At 38.8% G+C, this 11,174-nt stretch overlaps 1 protein-coding gene across 1 annotated transcript in view; it reads left to right on the plus strand.

Annotated features, from left to right (window-relative positions):
• LOC120534914 overlaps positions 1-10,824 on the plus strand; it is a 60,024-nt gene extending 49,200 nt beyond the window's left edge. The window contains exons 20-22 of the mRNA XM_039762419.1: positions 3,799-3,895; positions 10,385-10,474; positions 10,697-10,824. Of these exons, the coding sequence (XP_039618353.1) occupies positions 3,799-3,895; positions 10,385-10,474; positions 10,697-10,824 (315 nt within the window). The remainder of the gene's footprint in view (positions 1-3,798; positions 3,896-10,384; positions 10,475-10,696) is intronic.
• The last annotated feature ends 350 nt before the right edge of the window (positions 10,825-11,174 follow it).

Below are 11,174 nucleotides of genomic sequence, written 5' to 3' on the forward strand. Positions count from 1 at the left end.
CAGCCACCCAATCCTGAAAAAAGATGACAGTCTACGGCAGACAGGGAGATTTGGGAGAGGAGGGTTAATCCTTAGACCTCCATATACTTGGGGGCGGGGTTAATGCACCCCTGGACGCCAAATACTTTTTAGCTGCACTTTTTAAGTAAATGTCACAATTCACAAAGAAAATGTGAAATTTTAATGGAACACTTTCTTTTTTCATGCAAAGACCATCGCAATTACTGCAAAACTGATCATTTTACACACTGCAAATGGAAATGTAAAAACAATTTAAAAAAAAAACTACTGCAACAATGTATTATGTTCAAGGTGCAACTGACGCCATTGATGAAATTCGGGAAATCACTGAGCCAACTGCACTTGAACTGGCTGCATGCAAACACACAGAGGTTAAACGCTGATGATTGCAGGCTCATCTAGTGCAGCGGCTGAATCCCAGAGAATGGTGCTGCAGTTCTGCCGGGGCCGACAGTGGTTGTGAGCTGGCTGCTCAACAAATATACGGCACTGACAGATCAGCTCCAGCGTGCTGGCAAATTGGTCTGTGAAGCAAATATAGCTGGTTGCGGGGTTCAATGTATGTACATCGCTGAATATACTCACCCCCTGCATGCTGGCAACTTGCACTGAGACACAACTATAGCTGGTTGCAGCATTCAATGAATATACATCGCCGAATATACTCGGCTCTGGCATGCTGGCAAATTGCACTGAGAAACAAGTTTAGCCGGTTGCGGAGTTCAGTGAATGTACGTCACCGAATGTATGTCACTGCATATACTCGACTTCAGCGTGCTTCCAAATTGCACTAGAAACCAACTCTAGCCGGTTGTGCTGCTCAACAAATGTACTTTTCCTACTCTGTTCCGGCGTGCTTGCTAATTGCATTGGAAACTGACTATAGCCAGTTCCGGCGGTTTAAGGGTTAAGAATGTAAGGGAATATAGAGAACAGAGCAAGTTGCTCTGCAACTTGCAGAGCATGTCGGTGTTGCTGTTAATTCTAATCTGATAGAACTTTGGTGGTGGCAGAAGAAAAAGATGCAAGAAGGGACTGATACTTAGCCAGGTCTGCCTTAGCCTCTGAATTCCTCCATTTTGTTTCAGCTGTCCTGTGTCGAGTCCATTGATTGTGGTGTGCTTTTGAAAGCCAGGGACAGAAGGGTCTTTTGTGTGCAGGCCTGGAAGAGAGGACAGAGTCAAGCGTAAGTTGTCAGGAGAAGGGAAAGCAGAGGAGACTATAAAAAAGAAATGGGTGGCGGAGTGGTAGTGATAGCAGAAGGGTACTGTAGGGGTAGGAGAAGCAGAGAACTGAATAAAAATGGTCAGACATGTGGAAGGGGTTGACAGTTGCTTTTGTTGGAATGCAGGTGAATGAGAGAACATGGCATTGTGAATCGGTTTGGTGTGGAGCTGTGTGATATTGAAGGAGGAAAGAAGGACTAGAAAGTCTGCAGCAGGAGGGCTGTTCAGGAGGCTGTTCGGGTCCCAGAGAATTAGAATTGGGCTGCCATCCTCTGGAAGAAAAGAGTAATCTATCAAGCTTATCAAGGAAGCTCCTGAGTAAGCCTTAATGGCGATAAACAACTATGGTCATGTTAATTGGAAACGAGGCCTTAAAACCATGGTATTCAAAAGTAAAGAAATTGCATATGTTCCCCAGGGCTGAATTTCCAGTTCTTGGATATAAGAATGGTGTGCCTTATCCCTGCAACCCCCAAAACCCCAGGAAAAGTTGAAAGTAGAAGAAAGTGCTTTTTGGTCAAATCCATGTCTCTATCGGAGCCACCATTAGAAGACCCCTTTGGGCGGCGAAAGCTGAAATAAAGTCCACAAGCCACAGGAAAAGGAATATCTGATGTGGTGGCTTGACCCACTGGATGAAGGTTAAAAGCAAACTTTTTTTTTTTGGTTGTCTCTTTTATCCAAAGTATCTTACAACATATAGAAGTGGTTTTGGTTTTCCAGTTGGAGCACAAGCAGGTGTAGTAACTTGCTCATGGTAATACAATAGTGGTATTTGAACCTACAACCTTAGTGCTTCAAGTTCGAAGCCTTATTTGCTACAAAGCATGAGAGAGACCCAGTGCAGATGTGGGAGAAGGTTTACAGTCCGATGAGACCAAAATATAACTTTTTGGCCAGACTTCAAAGAGGTGTGTGTGGTGTGAAACTAACACTGCTCATGCCTCCAGAAACCCCATAACTACAATGAAATATGGTGGTTGCAGCATCATGCTGTAGGGATGCTTATGTGCTGGACTGGGAATCTTGTCAGAGTTGAAGGGACAATGGGTGGACAAAAACTGTACAACACTGCAGGAGAATTTGTTCCAGTCTATGATCCTATTGCTTGAGAAAAGATCTATCTTTTAGCATGACCATGACCCTAAGCATAAATCCAAAGCAACATTGGAATGGCTCAAAAACTGATGAATGTTTTGGAATGGCCAAGTCAAAGCCCTGATCTTAACCCTTTTAAGAATCTGTGTCACTACTTCAAAACTGCTATACAGCGGTACCATCCCACCAACCTCTAGGATCTCTATCAATTCTGTCAAGAAGAATGGCAAAGAATCACTCCTGAGTAAAGTGCAAAACTTGTTCATACTTACCCCAAAAGAATTCAGGTGGCGGTTGCAGCAAAAGGATTTGACAAAGTACGAATACCTATACAAACACTAACTTGAGCTTTTCTTCAGCTAAATATCTATAGAAAATGGTTTATTTTGTCTTTGGAAATGTATTGTTACAGTGTAAGAGTTTACATCAAAATACTGAATGGGTAATTGGGAGTGCAAATCTTGTCATACAGAAAATTGACTTTCCAAGGGATTGAATACTTTTGCATGCCACTATTTGTGACTGCATCTGACAAATACCCGTATAGCATACATTCTGAAAGCATGTTTTAGCCAAGCTGCAGGAAATGTGTGTATTGTAGATAAGTTTAAACAAGGCTCTTGTCATTTTTAACTGTATTAAAACCACTTTTAGTTATCTATTTCATTTCTTTAAATTATTGCTGAGGAGCAGTTTTGTTTGAGGCATTGACGTGAGTAGTTTGTATTGAATTTATACTCTTACAGAAAACATCAAGATTGAGAGGTTTAAAGAACTGTTAATACTTGATGCAGTATAAAACCAAGCATGTTAATGCAATTGCATTAGTAGAAAAATGAAACATCCACCTTTGCCCAGGAGATTGAATGGAAAACTTGTAGTGTTTGGGGGGGGGATAAGTGCTAATCTGACTCTTCAAAACCTTAAGCTTATTGTTTACAATCCTGTACCCTTCTGTATGACCATTTTTATTGCTGTAATACTACTACTGTATGTAATAAGAACACAGGAAAACCTACCATATGAAACCTTGAAATGTAGAAAATTAACAAGAACCCACTGCTTTACAAGGTTGTCTCCCATGTTTTGCCCATGCTGAATTTGGAAATTTTAATTAATGATGGAAAATTTATCAGTAGGTATACTTGCAAATCTAAAGATGGTGGTACCTTTGACATTTCCTGTTAAGTTACAAGCAACAGGTGTAAGGAAATTGACAGGATAATCTTTATAAATGTGTGCCAGATATAATTATATACATTGTAGTGGTGTACTTCAATATTACAATGCTGATATCCTCCTGCCCTGTTTTCTCCTACCTTCGCATTTGTTGGATGAAGATACACAAGGAATACCAACAGTACTGTAGTGTTCATTCCTCTTTAAAATATTCATTTGCTACACAATGTGCAGTTGATGTAAAATTGTTCTGTTTTTTATTGTAAACTTTCAGATCTACTTTCACTGTTTGGTAATTGTATGCGATTCTAAAGTTTTGAAACTTGACCATCGTTGCAGTGGAGTCTGTATACCAGCAAAGCAGAGAAAAGGTAAACATTACGAGCACTTTGTACTTATGTTTGTATTTTAACTTTGAAACTTCTATTTTTAACCTTTTTAATTTTGAATTATTTAATTCTATCAGACCAATTTTATTTAGTAGTCTAAATCCAGTATTTGTGCGTCATTGATTATCAAAAAAGTAGAGCATGCAGATTTTAAAAAGATCCTAAAAACTATTTCGGATAAACATTTGATTCCTAAACTTTGCTTATGTTCTTGGCACAGTAGTTTTAGGAATAGTGTTAGGTTGTAAAACCTACTGAACATCTTGAAACTTTGAATCATGCTAACCAAATCCTACTGCAATTAAACTTTTGCATCTCCATATTCAAGATTATTTGGTCACCTTTAAGCCAGTGAAACTCATATTGACCTTCCAGGACTTCAGAGCACCGTGTGTAGTTTAGTAATTGGATGCCAACACACCCAAATATATGTTGAACCACATAGCCTAATCAGTCTCTGTCCAATGATCACTCCAAAGTGGCACTGAATTAAAGAGGGTCTTCTAAAAATTTGCGTTTTAAAAAAAAATAAATAAATTAAAAACCCCGTTCATATGTTTGCACCAACTATTCACTTTTTAGTATAATTTTGGAGATCTGGGTCCTCGTGTATAACGCAGTGCGTGTAATTCACACTAAAACATGGCATATGCACAAAACCGTGCATAAGCCAACTTCCATGCACTTTAACTCCATAAATCCCTGTCCTCTTGAAAAGTAATGCATGCACCTGCCGCCCCACCCTGACTCCTCCCAGAATTATGTCCTTTTGAATATGCAAATCAATATAAAGAGCCTGTTACATGCAGAGCTTTTTGTTAAAAGATAATGGCAAAAGCACAGGGGGGACCACTTTAGCGAATACAAAGTGGATGTAAGGAAAAACATACTATTTGTTGGCTTAAGTAGTGGTATAAACAACAAAATGAAGTTGATAGATGGCAGAAACACTCAAATTCGCAAAGTCACACAATGCCTGAAATAAAGTGGTCCGATATTAAAGTCGCTGTGAAAAGGCGAGTTGTTGCCCACAGTCTCAGTGTAATACGGTAACATTTTACGCTACAGAGAAATGAACTTTTTTCCTTCAATGTGTGTCTAATTTTTTTCAAACTTTTCAGTGACAAACTGAGATTAAAGTAGAACATTGCAGACTTCATCTTAAAATCGATGTTTAATTTACTAGCTTCTCAAATGCCATCGTAACTAAAGTAGCACGTTAAACGCTTTATGTTCTATGTGTGTGAATCAGTACATGCTTAAATGGGCTTTCTGTTTTGTAGACCGGAGCCCACAGGCACTGATCTGCACACAATGCATTATATTCCTGATATTACAACTCTCTGAATATTTTAGAATAGTAAGATGTATGCTTGATATTTTCATGATGAAATGAATTAAAGCATGTATTAAACCATGGGGGTGCAGTGGTAGTGATGAGCTAGTGATGAGCTAGTGCCCAATCCAGGGATTGTTCCTGCCTCCCCCAAGATGCTTGCTGGGACGTGTGTGACCCCCTATGAAATTTTATTGCAGCAGTACCGTGTGTATCGAACGTACCAAGCCCCAATTCCTGTCCTAATGTTTTTCTTTCTCCACGTAACCTGTTGCCACACAATACACTCTGTAATAAATGTCAAACCAGCTGTAAGTGTAGAATGCCGATTCTTCAAAACTTTTAAGGAACATTGAAAAATATTTGTAATAAATGTGTCAGTGACATGTTTTATTTCATCCATCCAGGCGCATGCCAGTCCCAGCAAGCATACCGCGCAAGGCAGGAACAATCCCTGGATGGAGCGGCAGCTCATCATTACCGCTGTGCCACCATGCCCTCACATGTATATTAAATTAACTTAATTTAAATGTATACTGTTGTGTGTAAAATGTAATATACATATTTTAATGCATTTCATCTTAAAATTGATGTCAAGTATACATCCTAGTATTCTAACAGCTCACCGCTCCAAAAGGATACTGCTTGGAAATTTAAATTGACTTGGGAGCCAGTAGTCATCCTGTAAATATGCACTCTCTTTTATTGATTTGATTTGAATTGAATTATTTTGTCATTGTATGGCACCATGAGATTCAATACGTAAATCCTCAAACTTTTTTTTTTTTCCCTGTAAAATGATAAACAATGAAATGTACTTATGCTTTCATATTTTAAAATATACATGTACATATAGTGCAGATTATTCATGAAGTGGCTCAGGTTGTGCAATATTACAGGTGTAGTGTAATTTTACAGTGAGGTACCTGGAGCACTTGGACTGATTGAATGTGTTTATAGGTCTTGGGGATAAAGTAGTTTCTGGAAAGGCTCTGAAGTGTTTCCCGGATGGGATAAGTTCAAATAGACTGCACAAGGCTGAGTGGAATCCATGCAGATACTGGTGGCTTTCTTGAGCTAGTGAATGCTATATATGTCCTCCAGAGCTGGAAGCTACAGTGGTGTGAAAAACTATTTGCACCCTTCCTGATTTCTTATTCTTTTGCATGTTTGTCACACAAAATGTTTCTGATCATCAAACACATTTAACCATTAGTCAAATATAACACAAGTAAACACAAAATGCAGTTTTTAAATGATGGTTTTATTATTTAGGAGAAAAAATCCAAACCTACATGGCCCTGTGTGAAAAAGTAATTGCCCCCTTGTTAAAAATAACCTAACTGTGGTGTATCACACCTGAGTTCAATTTCTGTAGCCACCCCCAGGCCTGATTACTGCCACACCTGTTTCAATCAAGAAGTCACTTATATAGGAGCTACCTGACACAGAGAAGTAGACCAAAAGCACCTCAAAAGCTAGACATCATGCCAAGATCCAAAGAAATTCAGGAACAAATGAGAACAGAGATCTATCAGTCTGGTAAAGGTTATAAAGCCATTTCTAAAGCTTTGGGACTCCAGCGAACCACAGTGAGAGCCATTATCCACAAATGGCAAAAACATGGAACAGTGGTGAACCTTCCCAGGAGTGGCCGGCTGACCAAAATTACCCCAAGAGCGCAGAGACGACTCATCCGAGAGGTTACAAAAGACCCCAGGACAACGTCTAAAGAACTGCAGGCCTCACTTGCCTCAATTAAGGTCAGTGTTCACGACTCCACCATAAGAAAGAGACTGGGCAAAAACGGCCTGCATGGCAGATTTCCAAGACGCAAAACCACTGTTAAGCAAAAAGAACATTAGGGCTTGTCTCAATTTTGCTAAGAAACATTTCAATGATTGCCAAGAGTTTTGGGAAAATACCTTGTGGACTGATGAGACAAAAGTTGAACCTTTTGGAAGGCAAATGTCCGCTACATCTGGCGTAAAAGGAACACAGCATTTCAGAAAAAGAATATCATACCAAAAGTAAAATATGGTGGTAGTGGTGTGATGGTCTGGGGTTGTTTTGCTGCTTCAGGACCTGGAAGGCTTGCTGTGATAGATGGAACCATGAATTCTACTGTCTACCAAAAAATCCTGAAGGAGAATGTCCGGCCATCTGTTCGTCAACTCAAGCTGAAGCGATCTTGGGTGCTGCAACAGGACAATGACCCAAAACACACCAGCAAATCCACCTCTGAATGGCTGAAGAAAAACAAAATGAAGACTTTGGAGTGGCCTAATCAAAGTCCTGACCTGAATCCAATTGAGATGCTATGGCATGACCTTAAAAAGGCGGTTCATGCTAGAAAACCCTCAAATAAAGGTGAATTACAACAATTCTGCAAAGATGAGTGGGCCAAAATTCCTCCAGAGTGCTGTAAAAGACTCATTGCAAGTTATTGCAAACGCTTGATTGCAGTTATTGCTGCTAAGGGTGGCCCAACCAGTCATTAGGTTCAGGGGGCAATTACTTTTTCACACAGGGCCATGTAGGTTTGGATTTTTTTTCTCCTTAAATAATAAAACTATCATTTAAAAACTGCATTTTGTGTTTACTTGTGTTATATTGACTAATGGTTAAATGTGTTTGATGATCAGAAACATTTTGTGTGACAAACATACAAAAGAATAAGAAATCAGGAAGGGGGCAAATAGTTTTTCACACCACTGTATATCCCGATTTAATCCTGCTCTCCACACCACCCGCTATAGAGTTTTCTGATCAGCTGCTGTACCACTGTGATACCACACACGCACACCCATAGATACAGTGGGTTAATATATTCTGAGTGATCCACGGAGAATAACAATGCTAAAACCGCTATGGTATTTGGAATAGCTTGGCCATTCCATGCACCATTATATATTGTTACAGGTTGATTACAATCGGGTGTCTTTAAATTTATAAATGATATACAGTTAATTTCAGTGTATTTGATAAAGCCTGCGTCATGGATGTGAATCTAAAAAAGGGAAGCCACACAGGAACAGTAGCACTGCTTTGACGCTGAGTGCTGAAAGTTTGTCAAGTTTTTCTAAGCCGAGTAGAAACATACATACACGAGGGGGGTGCTGCCATGAGAATGTGCGTGGCTTTACACCATCTTTAGTTTTTATACATCACGATCAACATGGAAACGGGCATATGCAACATTTTTGTGTGTGTGCATTGTTTATACATGAGGCCCCAGGTGCTTTTAAAGCTTTGCCATCCTCGGTCTCTGTAGCTCTGCTAGGAAACTTTAGCACTTGCATGGGAAATGACGACAGTAATATTTTGCCTAAATTGAACTTATTGAGATGAACAGCCCCATCTAAATTGTATGCAAAGTAATTATGTACTTCTGTATTTCAGTGTAGATGTTCTCAATAGAGTTTAATAGACATGCTGTGTACATGATAAAAACATATCTAAATGTGTGGTTGTTTCTAAGTGTTCCTGCTATTACAGTACCTTGAGCTAAACGTAAGTTTGTTGTGTTTTTTGTTCTCTTCTCCCCTGAATTGACATTCCAGTCATACATCCACTGCTTGATTGGGAGAAAGCTAGTCTGGAATATTGTTGTGTACTGCTCCACCTCAAGCCCTGCATACATCCATCCATCCATCCATCAGTTTTCCCAGGGCAGCATTGTAGTCCTGCTGGAGCCTGTCCCAGCAAGCATTGGACACAAGGCAAGAGCAATCCCCAGAAAGGTTGTCGGTCCATCACCAGGCAAATGCACTCTCTAGCGATGCCAATTCATAGAATTTGTCCAATAAAGTTTAATCAGGTTGAGGTTCAGTACAGATGTACTAATAAGCATAGTTGACGGGTCATTCCTACCTCATAGCACCATGTTCTATATACAGAGCATGTATTTACAGATTGATTGGCACCAGGGTCAATCCATTTTTTTTAAACATTGTTAATATGACTAAAGAACTGAGCATAATGTTGGCAAGTGTGTGAGTATTATAAATTATTTAAAAAAAATTTGGCCTTTCCATCTGCGATGTTCTTGAAACACAACACAGCTCAAGTGGCTTGCCTTGGATTTTCTATTTTATTAAAAATAGTGTAGTAATTTCCAATGTAATATTTGTACAATGAAACTTTTAAATGCTCTTTTCATTGTGCTCTTAACTCAACGTACATCTTGGCTTTGTGGCCTATGTAAACTAGCTAAACACATTGGGTTGGGGGGAAGGTTACCTGTGTGTTGTCAACTTCATGGTCATTACAAGCACACAAATGAGCACACACACTTTCCTTGAGAAAATGGGACCAAGAAACTGTCATAAAATGATTCCGTAATCCCAGGGATGCCTCATTAATGCAGAAAGCACATTTTCTTAAATTGAACCCTATGCCACTTCAAAGTGGGCATATTTGGTAATTTAAGACCTTTTCTATTGCGAATGGACAGCTTAGAGCCCCATTGTAAGCTGCAAGATCAAAGTATTTTAAAAATTTATTTAAAAAAGCTTTACTTTAAAACACTTATGTGGCAAATATAGACCATGATTTTGATGAAATATCTCGACTTGAAAGCTAACTCTGCAGTTGTGTATATTTAATTTCCTACCATGGGGGACGACTTGAACACATTATTTTAGAAACCCAGCACGTACCTGATGTACACTGCTATGTATGGAGTCATTTTTTTTGTTTTGTTAGTACTTGCAACCAACTCTCTATATACTGCAGGAGGCCACAAGTACAAGTAACCAACAGGCTGACTGGAGAAGGGAGATATGGCCTTGAGTGATGCATTTTGTTTAGTAGGTGGTCTACATCCTTACTGTCACTAGTGGTTTTGAAGTCTGTGTATTATGACTGAAAGAAAAAGATCCTGTATACTAGCAGCTGAAATTTGATTCCTGAACTGGATTACTACACTGTCTGTGATTAGATAAGCCATCCAATGCAGGAGGAGCACTCAGAACCATCTCTTGACTGAATTTCTGGGAATTCCAGAAGAGAAGCTGGAACCTTTTTGAGTGCTGGGTCTGTGTTTGTTTTGACCCTTCATGTAAATTGTGAGGTAATAGACCAATTTTTGTGCATGCTTCATTTATTTATTTATTTATTTTTCCCCTCCCCAGGACGAGGTGCATCATTAGGAGTTCAGCAGTCAATGGTATCATCATATGGTATTCATCTGCAGATTGAAGATATTTTCACCCATTTTTCAAGTGAGACCTTCATGAAGAGAATTTTAAGTATAGAGAAGTCTTAATATTGCTGTTTTAATCCTGGCTAACTTTTGAAAAACATACAATTTTTAATAAGACGACAAATAGTACCTTTATTGCTCAGTTTAATCTAGTTTAGTGATCTAAATACTTGTTTCAGACTGGCTGGCTTACCATTCTTTTCTATGGTTAGTTTTAATAAACTACATATTTTTCTTGCAGATCCAGAGAAACCCTTGTGGCTGCTGGTGTTATCTACAGGAGCACTGTTTTCCTCTTTAGCATTTATAGTGTATGTATACTGGAGAATGAAACTAAAAAATGAAGATAATAAAACCAGCATTTCATGACTATTGTATGTGACTGTTTATGAAATTGCATTTGTAGTTCTTGGTAAATGAGTCCAACTTCCAGTTGAAAAGTGTCTTGTGTGAATGAGGCATTAATCTACCAATCATTTATAGATCTAAATTCATGCTGGATTAAATATCCAGGCTTTTTAGCCAGTGAAATGATCCGATAATGAAAACTTTTTATAACTTGTTTTAGTAAATTTGTTCTGTTGGGAACTGAGTATTTAGTTCTGCATTTTTCCTGTTAATATAATGGTTAGTACTGTATAACTCAAGACCTAATACCACTTTGTTAATGATTAAGGAAAAAATCTTATGCAAATGAAGACGTACATCTAAGTTGCATA

The sequence above is a fragment of the Polypterus senegalus genome, chromosome 9 (assembly GCF_016835505.1).
Source record: "Polypterus senegalus isolate Bchr_013 chromosome 9, ASM1683550v1, whole genome shotgun sequence".
In the NCBI taxonomy this organism is placed as follows: Eukaryota; Metazoa; Chordata; class Cladistia; order Polypteriformes; family Polypteridae; genus Polypterus; species Polypterus senegalus.